At 37.1% G+C, this 14272-nt stretch overlaps 1 protein-coding gene across 2 annotated transcripts; it reads left to right on the top strand.

Annotated features, from left to right (window-relative positions):
• The first annotated feature begins 4594 nt into the window (after positions 1–4594).
• On the top strand, positions 4595–13889 carry mex3b (mex-3 RNA binding family member B). Of its 2 annotated transcripts, XM_062030044.1 has the most exons (3): positions 4595–4804; positions 4919–5138; positions 10761–13889. In XM_062030044.1, the coding sequence occupies exons 2-3, from the start codon at positions 4919–4921 to the stop codon at positions 12083–12085; spliced, it is 1545 nt and encodes a 514-aa protein (XP_061886028.1). In that variant the 5' UTR covers positions 4595–4804; the 3' UTR covers positions 12086–13889. The 2 variants fall into 2 exon arrangements, with proteins under 2 accessions (XP_061886028.1, XP_061886019.1); XM_062030035.1 differs by having other exon boundaries at positions 4595–5138; positions 10761–13888.
• Positions 13890–14272: the final 383 nt, after the last annotated feature.

Here is a 14272-nt window from a genome sequence, read left to right as displayed (position 1 = left end):
CAAACTACAACAACAACTACAACAACATTAAGAACTTTTTGGAACACATCAACGAACCATTCAAAGTGATTGCTGTCACAAAAACATGGATTGATGATAAAAAAGGAATAGATTTTGATCTGGAGGGATATGAACTAAACTACATCAACAGAACCAACAAAAATGGAGGAGGAGTAGCTGTGTACGTGATGAAGAACCTGAACTACAAAGTGGTAAAAAACATGTCATTTGCTATAGATAATATCTTAGAATGTATAACCATTGAAATATGTCAGGAAACAAGCAAAAACATTTTCATCAGTTGTATATATAGATCACCTAAGTCAAGTATAGAAACATTTGAAGAATGGATCAAGGCTACTTACATGGATAATGGTCAAAGAATAATTTTCTTATGTGGTGACTTTAATATTGGCTTATTGAACCCTAACAAGCAAAAGTCTATTGATGACTTCATTGATACAATGTACAGCATCAGTTTATATCCAAAAATCACAAAGCCAAGCAGAATCACAGCACACTGTGCCACGCTTATTGATAATATTTTTACCAATGAGTTTGACAATAACACTACAAGTGGTCTACTTATAACCGACGTTAGTGATCATCTGCCAGTTTTTACAATATATGATGGACACTACAAGAAGAACATGGAAGACAAAAGGACATTTCGAAGACTGTGCACAGAGAAGAGGATGACTGCTTTCAAAATTGAGCTACAAAAGCAAGATTGGGACAATGTGTACAATGAAAAAGAGGTTGATGAAGCATATGAACATTTCTTAAACAAGTTCATAATACTTTATGACAAACATTGTCCATGGATACAACTCAGTAATAAACAGAGAAAGAATAATCAACCATGGATGACAAAAGGACTAAAAAATGCTTGTAAGAAGAAGAATACACTATATAGAGAATTTATAGCACAAAGAACTATAGAGGCAGAAATTAAGTACAAAAAGTATAAAAACAAGTTAACAGACATACTACGATCATGTAGAAAAGAATATTACAGTGAATTATTGGACAGGAACAAAAATAATATGAGAGCAACATGGGGCATCCTCAATAGCATTATTAAAAATGGCACAAAGAGGGACTACCCTCAATACTTTTTAGACGGAAATAAAAAAAATGACAACATAAAGGAAGTAGTTGAAAGCTTCAATAATTATTTTGTAAATATTGGACCAAAATTGGAAGAAAGGATTCCAGACCCAGTTCCAATTGAGGACTATAATGATACCATAGAGCGAATTCCCAACTCCATGTTCCTCAGTAATGTGACACAGGAGGAAATAGTTACAATCGTGAAAAAATGTAAATCTAAGACTTCAACTGATTGTAATGGAATTGATATGGAAACGATAAAAAAGGTTATAGAAGAGATCTCAGGACCATTAATGTATATTAGTAGTCTATCATTTCAAACAGGTACATTCCCAAACAAAATGAAAATAGCTAAAGTTGCACCAATTTATAAGACTGGAGATAAACATCAATTTACAAATTATAGACCTGTTTCTTTACTTCCACAATTTTCTAAAATCATTGAAAAACGGTTTAATAACATATTAGAGAGTTTCATAAATAAACATAGAATACTTGAAGAGAACCAATATGGATACAGAGCTAATGTCTCAACTTCAATGGCTTTAATTGAAATTACAGAAGAAATTACCAATGCAATAGAAAGTAAAAAATGTGCAGCAGCAGTTTTTATGGATCTAACTAAAGCATTTGACACAATTAATCACAATATTTTAATCAAAAAACTAAAACGATATGGCATCAGAGGGTTAGTATTAAACTGGATAAGAAGTTATCTAACGAACAGGAAACAATACGTGAAGCTAGGCGAACACATGTCTACAACGCTAAATATATCCTGTGGTGTACCTCAGTGATCAATATTAGGACCTAAATTATTCAATCTCTATATAAATGACATTTGTAAAGTTACAAAAGATTTAAAGTTAGTATTATTTGCGGATGACACAACAGCGTTTTGTTCAGGAGAGAACACACAGGAGATAATACAAATAATAACAGAAGAAATTAACAAATTAAAAAGATGGTTTGAAAAAAACAGACTATCGTTGAATCTTAGTAAAACTAAAATAATGCTATTTGGTAACAGTAGAAGAGAAAGTCAAACACAAATACAAATAGACGGAATAGAAATTGAAAGAGTAAATGAAACCAAATTTCTAGGTATAAAGATTGATGATAAATTGAACTGGAAATCTCACGTAAAAAATATACAACATAAAGTAGCAAGAAACACGTCAATAATGAATAAAGCAAAACATGTTCTAGACAAAAAATCACTTCATATTCTCTGCTGCTCACTAGTGTTACCATATCTGAGCTACTGTGTAGAAATATGGGGAAATAACTACAAAAGTACACTTCATTCATTAACGGTGTTACAAAAAAGATCAGTTAGAATAATACATAATGTTGGATATAGAGAACATACAAATCCTTTATTTATTGAATCAAAGATACTGAAATTCCACGACATAGTGAATTTGCAAACAGCTAAAATTATGCACAAAGCAAACTATAACCTGCTACCCAAGAATATACAACAATTCTTCTCAACAAAAGAGGAGAAATATAATCTTAGAGAAAAATGTAATTTAAAACATTTGTACGCACGTACAACACTTAAGACCTTCAGTATATCAATATGTGGAATTAAATTATGGAATGGATTAAGCAAAGCAATCAAACAATGTACTAATATGATCCACTTCAAGAAACTCTTCAAACTTAAAGTGTTTACAAAGTACAAAGAAGAAGAACCATGACAAACATTCTCAATTTATTTCATCCATCCATTCATTCATTCTTAATGTAATCTTACTTATCTCATCATATGAAATATGACTTTCTTCACCAATTATTATTATTACATTCTTACTATTATTTATTTATTTATTTTTATTGTGATTACCTATGGAGTTTATTGTGAATAAATTGAGAACAGGAAGTGAATAAAAAAGTTTCAGCAACTGTTATGTAAAGAAAAGGGGTAGGATTAAATAAGCTCTGCTTCTTCTTACTCCTTTTCGGACATGTTGAAAAGACAAACTGGAAATTGTGATGTATCATGTTGTATGCTTGCATGTTCGAAATAAACTCAAACTCTAATGTATTTTTTTAAATTGTTGTGTTTTGTTCTTAGTTTATTCTGTTTAATACTGTAGTGTAGGTAAAAGTTGCTGCTTTAACAAAGTAGTTTCTAGCAAAGAATCATTCAAGTCTCTATTCTATCCTAGTTATTAGAATCAGCTTAATTGGCCAATTATATTTTATACATATATCACTGTACATAAAACATTTGAAATGTGGGCTCTGTACCGAGGATGTCGTTGTGGCTTGTACAGCCCTTTGAGACACTTGAGATTTAGGGCTATATAAATAAACATTGATTGATTGATTGATTGAAATGTTATTGATTGTATATTTCTTGTATTGGATATTTGCATTTTGTATTATTGCTAATGTGAATAGACTTTATGAACCGTATTTTAGACACAATGTGTGTCGATGTTATACACATTCAAAAACATTTATAAAACAAATGAAGTGAAGTGATTTATATTTCTCTGGTGACTCAAAACCCATCTTTAGTTACATTCAAACCAGTGTGGGTAGCACTGGGAGCAGGTTGGTAAAGTATCTTGCCCAAGGACACAATGGCAGTGACTAGGATGGCAGAAGCGGGGATCAAACCTGCAACCCTTAAGTTGCTGACACGGCTGCTCTACCAACCACGCCGCCACACCACCCCCAAATGAAATCAGATTTTTTTGTAAAAATGTAATATTTTTTATAAAATTTTAATAGATACATTTATTCTAACATATGGTAGTATAAATTAATATTGATTTAAATAAAATAAATATACATATACCTATACACACACACACACACACACACACACACACACACGCATATATATATATATATATATATATATATATATATATATATATATATATATATATATATATATATATATATATATATATATATATATATATATATATATATATATATATATATATATATATATATATATATATATATATATATATATATATATATATATATATATATATATATATATATATATATATATATATATATATATTTATGCGTGGCATAAATAATATATATATATTATATTTATATATTTATATATATATATATATAAATAACATTGTTGTGTTGTACAGGCTGCTATAAACATATACACATTTTAATTTAATTAATATAGTTTTGATAAATAATGCGTATTATTGGAAAAAATATAATGCATTTTTAAATTTTTATTGATATTATGGAACATTTAAGAATATGGCCGGGGTCATAGTTAGTAATGCCCCCGGACCGCTCTTTCAACAAAACTGGCAGTTATACAAAAGGCGCAATCGTAAGAGAAGAAGAAAAATGGGCGTCCAATTAGAACAAATCCAACAGAAATATTACGAGTAGCCCCGCCCAACTCCAACCCAACAACCAATCGCCTTAAAGGAAGCGAAATAAAAAAGCAGCACTGCATCATCCCTGCCCAGCCGGTGACGTCATGTCCAGGACTCTCAGTCTGGCTGTGAAAGGACTCAGACCGAAGATTACTTCAAGTATTGTACTTTGTTCTACTTGTATTACTGTAGTACATGTATTACGCGACAGTTAGACCACATTTAGTGGTGGCAAGACGCCTTTTCTCTGCTGATTCGCTGGGACCGGACTGGGACTTTCCTTGCACTATCGCGGAAGACAAAAGGTTGGATGTTGACAGTTTTCCAGTTCTCCAGACGCAGACATTTTGGTGTTATTTGATTATTGGTTTAAAAAAGCTGCTCACGCCGCGATTTCCACGTCCTCTTCCTCGGGGAAGATGCCCAGCTCGCTTTTCGCCGACGGCAGCCTCCATGGAGACTCACTGGACGAGCAGAGCGCCCTGCAGATCGCCCTGGACCAGCTCTCTCTGCTTGGGCTGAACACCGACGACCACCCGCTGTACGACCCCGACGAGCCCCGGGCTAGAAGTGTCAACATGACCGAGTGTGTCCCGGTGCCCAGCTCTGAGCATGTGGCCGAGATTGTAGGCAGACAAGGTGCGTGTGAAGACACTTTTACTGAGTCTCTGCTGGTGCTTGAACGCATTTTGTACAATCCTCCAGACAAGCACTTTAACGCATCTTCCACTTCCGTCCCAGTCTGGACACATCAGGTCGATACTTCCTGTATTGTTTGTCCTACATTCAAATACTCGCCCACAAATAACACATTGTCAACATCTTAGCACGAGAACTTCGTTTAATGAGCTTTATTGGGCACGCTAGCGTGTTGCTACATAGGCTAATTAACACACTTACGTGGGCGATACCGCACGTTTTAGTATCGAAGCGATACCGCACGTTTTAGTGTGGAAGCGATACCAAGTAAACAACAGGCACATTTGCCGATGCTGACACCCATCCATACATGAACATGTTTAGGATCATTGAAGGATTGTGTGGTTTGAATTCATCGATTGTTATTATTCCAACTCAGGACAAATGTTTTAAACAAACAAACATGTTTGCAAATAATTTAACAATATATAGCGACCCCCCGTGACCCCGAATGGGACAAGCGGTAAAAAAAGGATGGATAGATGGATAGATTCAACAATATAAACAAAATTATACAATTTATCACACCACATTAGACGAGTGCTTCTCAATTATTTTCTGTTACACCCACCCCCAGGAAGAAAAAAACATTTCCCCACTCTCCACCGTGGCTATAAATAGTATAATTTGTCTAAAGAAAGTTATAACTATACCTCTGCATCTTATTCTAAGCGTAGTAACATTAATGGAAAATACACACCAGTGATGGGCATTAACAAGCTACATGTAGCTAAGCTACATAGCTTAAATACATTTTCCAGTAGCTACTTTTTTAACGAGTAATGATTGACGTGGCGACTTGTCCAGGGTGTACCCCGCCTTCCGGTCGAATGCAGCTGAGAGAGGCTCCAGCACCCCTGTGACCCCGAACGGGACAAGCGGTTGAAATGGATGGAGGGAATGGATTTAGCTTAGCTACTTATAGCTACTTTTGTAGCTTACATCAAAGCTACAAATAGAGAAAATGGATTGCAAATCCAGGCCAAAAAAATATGGAGTAAACACAATGACCTGGATGAATGAGAACATCCATACATACGGAGAAAACTAATGATGATTGATTGGTGTTGGTATGATGAGTCACAATTGGCTAAGGTTAGAGCGAGACATTACTTACTAGAGGCAAGATAAGGCGGGTCATCGAAACTAGTCAGCAAAATCATAACAGACACGCACTCATGTCACATGACGACGAGCGAGTCGGGGAGAGAGGGACGCTTCAAGCTGACGACTCAAAAAAAAGAAACATACTTGAAAATGGCAGAGGGAATCTCTCCTGCAGATTAGATTTTCCTTTAGTAATGAAGATGACGTGCAGCAAACCCTCAATAATGCTTGTCCTTAGCCATATTGAGACAGATGTATAAGTTTAGACTAAAAAAAAATAATGCTCAAAATCTTAGTATTTAGTTGTTTACACTGTAAACCAAAATCATAACTGCTGTCATCCTTGAAGACACCTTAACACAAATTTAGGAACACACATTAAGGTGAGTTGAGTTTATGAAAAGTTTTACTGCACATAACCATTACCAACTGTTCCCAAACAACACACAAGTCATTTTTTGTCACAATATAGATAGATGCTGCTTTTTAGTGTTGGTAGAGAAATTGAATAACATTACAGGGGTAGGCCAAAGAAAAGGAAAACTAATTAAATACGTACAGTAGGGTATACATACAATAAATTAAAAATGAAACCGCTGTGAATACAACTGAGAAGGGACTTTATTCTCATACCAGCACACATTTACACATGAGGTGGCACATTATTTATCTTGAAAACGATGTCTAATAATAGAGTTAATGGCATTATGGAAGACAAAGAAAAGCAAAAACTACTAGGAATCATTCCCCAACCTTATAATACACATAATATGAACAAACAACCCCAAAATCATAAACCCAAATATCGGTCTGCTAACAGTATTGACGTTGTCGACATCTGGATCACCCCCATACCCCCAGAAGTGCATTGATTACAAACATACTTAAAAAAGTATATATATATATATATATATATATATAATTTCCAGTCAAACGTTGGCATGTAGCTCATGCATCGATGTAGTCCACACGTACACTATATCTGCTTTGTTGCCATGTGATGTTAATTTAAGTCAGTTATGATGATAAGGATCAAACCAGGACAACAGCATGATGTAACCGCACAAAGACCCAGCTTTAAAAATTTTTACATTTGGAATAGACTCCTGCAAAATCACTGCCATTATGACTATTATCATTTTAATTTTATTTTACAAGTTAGCCAAAGTAAAACATTCAAGATACTCAACTAACACATCCTCACATTGAAACCTAAGCAACCAACACTCAAAGGGTGTTTAAAAAGTGACCAACACAGCTTTATTTAGTAATTGTTGTTATGTGACTATCCCAGAATATTCCCCTAAATGGCAGTTTGTCATTTCCTAAAGCCTTTTTCTTCCCATTAGGTGTCATTTTAAACCCATGTTACCATTGTAATGCTTTTATAGGGTGTCAAATATTAACATTCAACTGTTCTTCCTATAAATCTTCATATACATTCAACAAGTTAGCAAATATTAGCCTTGATTATCCTGGCCTTTTTTTGTCTCAAAATTGTTATTCGAAGCAATGGAATACCAAAACATACTAATAGGCCACTGAATACATGTCACTGTTGAAATGATTTTCCATCTGTAAATGTTTTTTGGGCTGTTCAAAGTACATTTGTACTACTCAAAGTGTAAACCAAGGAATACATTTATCATGAACAATGTAACACATATGTAACATCACATATGTTTCAAATCAATTAGTAGTGTTTTACTAAAAACAGCACCGTCTTCTATGTTTTATCCACTTGACCTTAAATGGCTCTGGATTCTTAAAGGGGATGTTTGCAATCTTTATGCAGATGCCTAGAGGGCGCCAATTTTCAAATATGTTTTTAAGCATGTATCTCACCCACTTACGACTTTTAGAACGTTATGACGTACACTATGTAAGTACGTAAGACATGGACGCGCATTAGCTTTGTGTGTTGTTAGCTAATGATAGCGACTTTGATAACTTACATTAGCTATCATTTTTATACATTCTATCATAACAACAACATGATTTCAAATTGTTCATTGCATCTCTTGGACTGTTTTGGTGTATGTGTAAGCGCTACCTGCGTGTGCGTGTTGCTGAGACAGCGGTCCATGACAAGCCTGAATGCCAAACAAATTCCTTGGGCTAAAATGTTTTTCTAATCAATATAATTAGTAATTGCGCAACAAATGTATATTATAAAAAGTAACTGTGACCAGGTTGCAAACAGACCCTTTCAGGGTTATGCCGAGAGAGCCCTCATGTTTGAACAAGAGTTATTATCGCTGTCTTCCTGGTCCGACCATGTAAACATTGCCCCACTAATACAATTATAATTTTACGTTACAAAAGCAGAAGTTGGAAAACTGCTAGCAGATAATTATCTAATAGATACATTTTTGCAACACAAAAAATTATTATACACAGTGCTTCACTTTTTATTCCAAAATGGAATAAATACCGTAATTTCCGGACTATAAGCCGCACCTGACTATAAGCCGCACCAGCTAAATTTAGGGGAACATACAGATTGCTCCATATATAAGCCGCACCCGACTATAAGCCGCAGGGTTTGATGTGTAATTACCGTAGTATATAGGGGTTCCTGCTACCACGGAGGGGATTGTCGGGACAGAGATGACTGTTTGGGAACGCAAAGCGTCCCATTTATTAACAATAAATCTTTCAATCATTCAATCAAACTTTCACATCTTTGACATGGCGAACAGCATTCGTGCAGAGTACAAATAATACAACGGTGCAAAGTAATACAAAGTGCTCACCTGTACGTTATCAAAATAACCAGCCTACCGGTATATGAAAAGTCAGTCTTTAATCATTGTGTCATTGTCTTCCTCCTGCGTACTAAAACCACCGAAATCCTCTTCGTCGGTGTCGGAGAAGAACAGGCCGTAAATAAGCCGCACCCTTGTATAAGCCGCAGGGACCAGAACGAGGGGAAAAAGTAGCGGCTTATAGTCCGGAAATTACGGTACATAATTTTTGCAAATGTATTAAACATAAAAAAACTAAAGAAATCACATGTACATAAGTATTCACAGCCTTTGCTCAATACTTTTATTGATGTACCTTTGTCAGCAATGACAGCTTCAAGTAATTTTGAATATGATGCCACAAGCTTGGCTCACCTATCTTTGGGCAGTTTCACCCAGTCCTTTTTGCAGCACCTCTTAAGCTCCATCAGGTTGGTTGGAAAGGGATGATTTTCATCCAGGATGTCTCTGTACATTGCTGCATTCATCTTTCCCTTTATTCTGCCTAATCTCCAAGTGCCTGCCGTTAAAAACATCCCCACAGCATGATGCTGTTACCACCATGCTTCACTATGGGGATGTTATTGGCCTGGTGATGAGCTGTGCTTGGTTTCCTTCAAACATGACGTTTGGTATTCACGCCAAAGAGTTCAATATTTTTCTCATCAGAACAGATAATTTTGTTTCCCATGGTCTGAGAGTCTTTCAGGTACATTTTGGCAAACTTTTTACTAAAAAATGGCTTCTGTCTGGCCACTCTACTATACAGCCCTGATTGGTGGATTGCTGCATGGTTGTCCTTCCGGAAGATTGTCCTCTCTCCACAGAGGAATGCTGTAGCTCTGACATCAGGTTCTTGGTCACCTCCCTGACTAGACTAAGATGAATGCAACAATGTACAGAGACATCCTGGATGAAAACCAGCGCTTCCCATCCAACCTGATTGAGCTTGAGAGGTGCTGCAAAGGGGAATGGGCAAAACTGCCCAAAGACAGGTGTGCCAAGCTTGTGGCATTGTATTAAAAAAACTTCAGGCTGTAATTGCTGCCCATAGTGCATTAAAAAAAAAAAAATACTACATTTGCACAAAAAAAATCACCTTGTCATTATGGGGTATTGGGTGAGTATAATTTTTTGGACAAAAATTTAATTATTCAATTTGGAAGAAGTCTGCAACATAACAAAATGTTGAAAAAGCGAAGCGCTGTGAATACTTTCCAAATGCACTTAATAATAAGTGTTTCGTTTCAACAGTAAGTGCAAGGTTGTGAATAATTATTAATTTTTTTAGCAAAGTTCCTTATTGGTGCAGTATTAAGTTTGTAGTTCTGTTCCCCATCTCTACTAAACATACTGCTTTCATCTCTTATCCACTTGTCTTTGTTTACATATTTCACCTGGGAGTGAAAAGTGTTAGCAAACCGGAATCTTTAACCAGAGACGACACCTTTCAAACACTGCACTGTATTTGTTTAACCGAGAAGATGCTACAAACAATTCCTGTCTCATCAAATATCTATTATGTTGTAAATCAGTATGCCTCTTTACCGAAATTAAGGCTAGGTACCAAAAATATGATTACGTGTACATGTACCCTTACAGCCCTAGTAAACATCTAGTACGTGTTTTAAAAAGATGTACGAAAAGGGTGTGAACCTGTGATATCTGGAACATAGCCTTCATGTTCACATTTTGCTCCTTTTCTCAGGTTGTAAGATTAAAGCCCTGCGAGCAAAGACCAACACCTACATTAAGACCCCAGTCCGAGGTGAAGAGCCCGTTTTTGTGGTGACGGGCAGGAGGGAGGATGTGGCAATGGCCAGGAGAGAAATCATCTCAGCGGCGGAGCATTTCTCAATGATTCGAGCTTCCAGAAACAAAAACACCAGCCTGAATGGGAATGCTACTCCTGTTCCTGGCCCACCAAACATACCCGGTCAGACAACAATCCAGGTGCGAGTGCCTTACAGTGTCGTGGGTCTTGTCGTTGGCCCCAAGGGCGCGACAATCAAGCGCATTCAGCAGCAGACTCATACTTACATTGTAACTCCCAGTCGAGACAAGGAGCCGGTGTTTGAGGTGACCGGGATGCCAGAGAATGTGGACCGAGCCCGCGAGGAGATTGAAGCTCACATCGCCATGAGAACAGGCGGAGTGATCGCGCTTCAGGATGAAAATGACTTTCATGCCAATGGGACTGATGTGGGTTTTGACCTGCATGGACAACCCATGTTGTGGTCCAAGAGGGCTGGGATGACGCCCACCTCTGTGTGTAAAACCTTCTCCAAATATCGCAACGATTCGTCGTCCTCCCTTGGCAGCGCATCCACTGACTCTTACTTTGGTACCAGTGGCTCTCGCATGGTAGATTACAGCCCCCCCAGCCCCACGCTGAGCTACACAACCAATAACATCAACAGCAACAACAACCACAACATCAGCGTCAACACAAATGGAAATGTTTGCGGAAATGAGGCGGTCTCTCCAGACTGCAGTGACCCGACTTTTGACTCACCACCAGGGCTTGAAACTGCGCCAACCCCAACTGGGAGGTTCTGGTCCCAGTATGAAAACCGAATCACCCCCTCCTTAACTGTAGGCGGTTCCCTGACCGCCACGCCGGCTAGTCACCCCGCCAATGCCAACGGCGTGATGGTGAGTCAAAGTAGGATCAACAGAGACTCATCCCAGTCCAGAATGTCGCCTCCCCCCCACGCTGAGCAGGTGTTAGCGCAACGGGGACAAAGCAATCCCACTGGAGACTGGCTCGGTTTTCCTGGCAACGCACTGACGAGCGCTCACCTTTCGTATGACTCCTCCGCTTCCTCTTCGTCGTCTTCTACCTCATCTACCAGCCGAAAAGGCAGCCGCGACTGTTCGGTGTGCTTCGAATGCGAGGTGATCGCAGCGCTGGTCCCGTGTGGACACAACCTCTTCTGCATGGAATGTGCCAATCGCATCTGCGAGAGAAGCAATCCCAAATGTCCTGTCTGCCAAACCAGCGTCACTCAAGCTATACGTATATTTTCATAACACCTGACTGGTTATGAACGGCAGGAAAAAACCTTGATATGTATTAATAATCATGATCAATATACAAAGTGTACAGTGGAATACATAGAATTATGTTCCAGGTTGCGGTATCAGACCACTGTTTTCAGAGGTGTCCAAAGCCTATCTTGGGGGCCGCGTGTGGCCCGTGACTTTTTTTATTGGCCCGTGGCAAAAAGAGCCCCTAAAGCAATTCAACTAATAATACTTTTTTTAAAATCAAATTACAGGAAGCAGTTTCAGACTTAAGGGTCTAGGGGTTCACCATCCAGTTTCCCACAAAATATTCTACAAAGTCCAAATCAAGACGAGCCATTTAATGAATGCCATTGCTCTTCCACACGCGATACAGCATTCATGGACTTTTCTTTGGACTTTATGACGTGCATGAATGTACTTTAGAGTGCCACATTTTTTATTTGATACTTTTCAGTCTTTTTTAAAAATTTCTATTAAGATATTCCACCGTCAACCTTCCTTCCAGGACCTTCCATGAAGAATGGCAGAAAGACCGTTGGAAGTTTCTTCAAAGCAGAAGAAGACAATGAGGACCTGAATATTAATGATGATGATAATCAAATAACAGAAAACAATGTGATTACTTAAAACGTAAGCACATGGTGCTAACATGGTGGACAAATTTCCTCTAGGAATCGTGATCGCAAGTCATCAAATGAAGATTTCCAGAATGGAGACAGGATTAATCGTATACAAAAGTGAAATATATAAATCAAATGCCCCCCTGCATTCTTAGTATTTTTCTGTATGCAGGCCTCTTTGGACAAACTTTGGACACCCTTTCACTGTTTGGGTCTGTCGGACTTATACAAATCAAGGACTGTATTAGCTAGGGGAAAATTTTGAACCTAAAGTGCATGTTTTAAGTATTACTAAACAGTAATCCATCTTTGTAGTCGGTTGTTCCATATATCCATGTGACAGGATGCCGCTCTGTGGATCAAACTGTGGGCGGTTAGCGGGCTAAGCTAATGGAGTGTGTTCAAGTCTATGGACATCCAAAAATGCTGTACTGACGTTTACAAAGCAATCCTACACGATGGCGTATTGAATGCATTTGCTCAAACATTCAAATAGCGACAAGAAGATTGAAGTATTTGATCCACTTTTGACTTGAAAGTTGTATTTCTTATTACCAAGATGTTTACGGATATTTTGAGTTCAGTGAACTTTTTGTAGCGGGGTTTAAATCTGGTTTATTTTTTAGTAATTGATCACTGTTTTATTTTGATATCACACAAATGTGTGCAGGAGAACAACAAGATATGTATTGAATTTGACAGTATTGTGTTGGAATGCCATTTTTTAGGCTTTTGAATATGCTTCACTTGGCATATTTTATATTCAGTAATATAAAGTATTCTATATTGTTATTTTAAAAATGTTGACATGTACAAATCTTAGTAAGGGAACAATTTGTATGACTTACATTTGTGTGGAAATTACAGGTTTCTGTTGCACCACTACAGCTTTAGTATTTCTATTTTAATACATTTATTTATCAATTGTTTACACATATGTAGTTAGGTTAGGGTAAATGTGCTTAATTTAGCACATTTTAAGAACAAAATATATTTTATTTCATGATAAAAGGCCTTTAACCTCCTGGTTATTATTTCCCGAGACAAGATTTGAAAATGGATCAAGAGTTTTATTTTTCTGACATTTTAAAGTTCTACATGATAAGTAATGGTGCTACTTGTTGTTGTTTTTTAAGTATTTCAAATAAAGAATGGTACATTAAAAGGTGGATATTTATTCCAGACTTGTCTTGAGTACAGAAGTGTCAAATGCAGAACCTCCACACTTAAAAACGCCTTCCTCTCCCTGCCGTCACAATCTTTGACAGTTCATAGGATTTTAATACAATAAATGACAAATCACCTCATAATTTTGGACACACCTATTTTAATTGCACATTTTTGCGATTTGGATAATGTTGCAATCTTTGGCAACGTCTTGGAGATGCCAGCTGCTCTGATTGTGAAGTATGATGAATTTTAGTAATCATAAAAAAACTAGGCAGATGTTACATTTAAAGAAGTATATTTAATATTTTGGCCACTAAAACATTTACACACAGTTTGAACAGTAACACTGTATTTAGGTCAGTGATTTTTTTGGCGTACCACTAGATGGAGCCTGTTGGTA

This window comes from Entelurus aequoreus, linkage group LG02 (assembly GCF_033978785.1).
Source record: "Entelurus aequoreus isolate RoL-2023_Sb linkage group LG02, RoL_Eaeq_v1.1, whole genome shotgun sequence".
Classification (NCBI taxonomy): Eukaryota; Metazoa; Chordata; class Actinopteri; order Syngnathiformes; family Syngnathidae; genus Entelurus; species Entelurus aequoreus.
Note: the sequence above shows the minus strand (reverse complement) of the source record. Positions and strands in the feature narration are given on the sequence as shown.

Excerpts from the sequence above, each read along its gene's own strand:
- mex3b (XM_062030044.1), top strand. The coding sequence starts at position 4,919 with ATGCCCAGCTCGCTTTTCGCCGACGGCAGCCTCCATGGAGACTCACTG. Across the intron at positions 5,139-10,760 it reads CGAGATTGTAGGCAGACAAG|GTTGTAAGATTAAAGCCCTG; the intron begins GTGCGTGTGAAG and ends TCCTTTTCTCAG.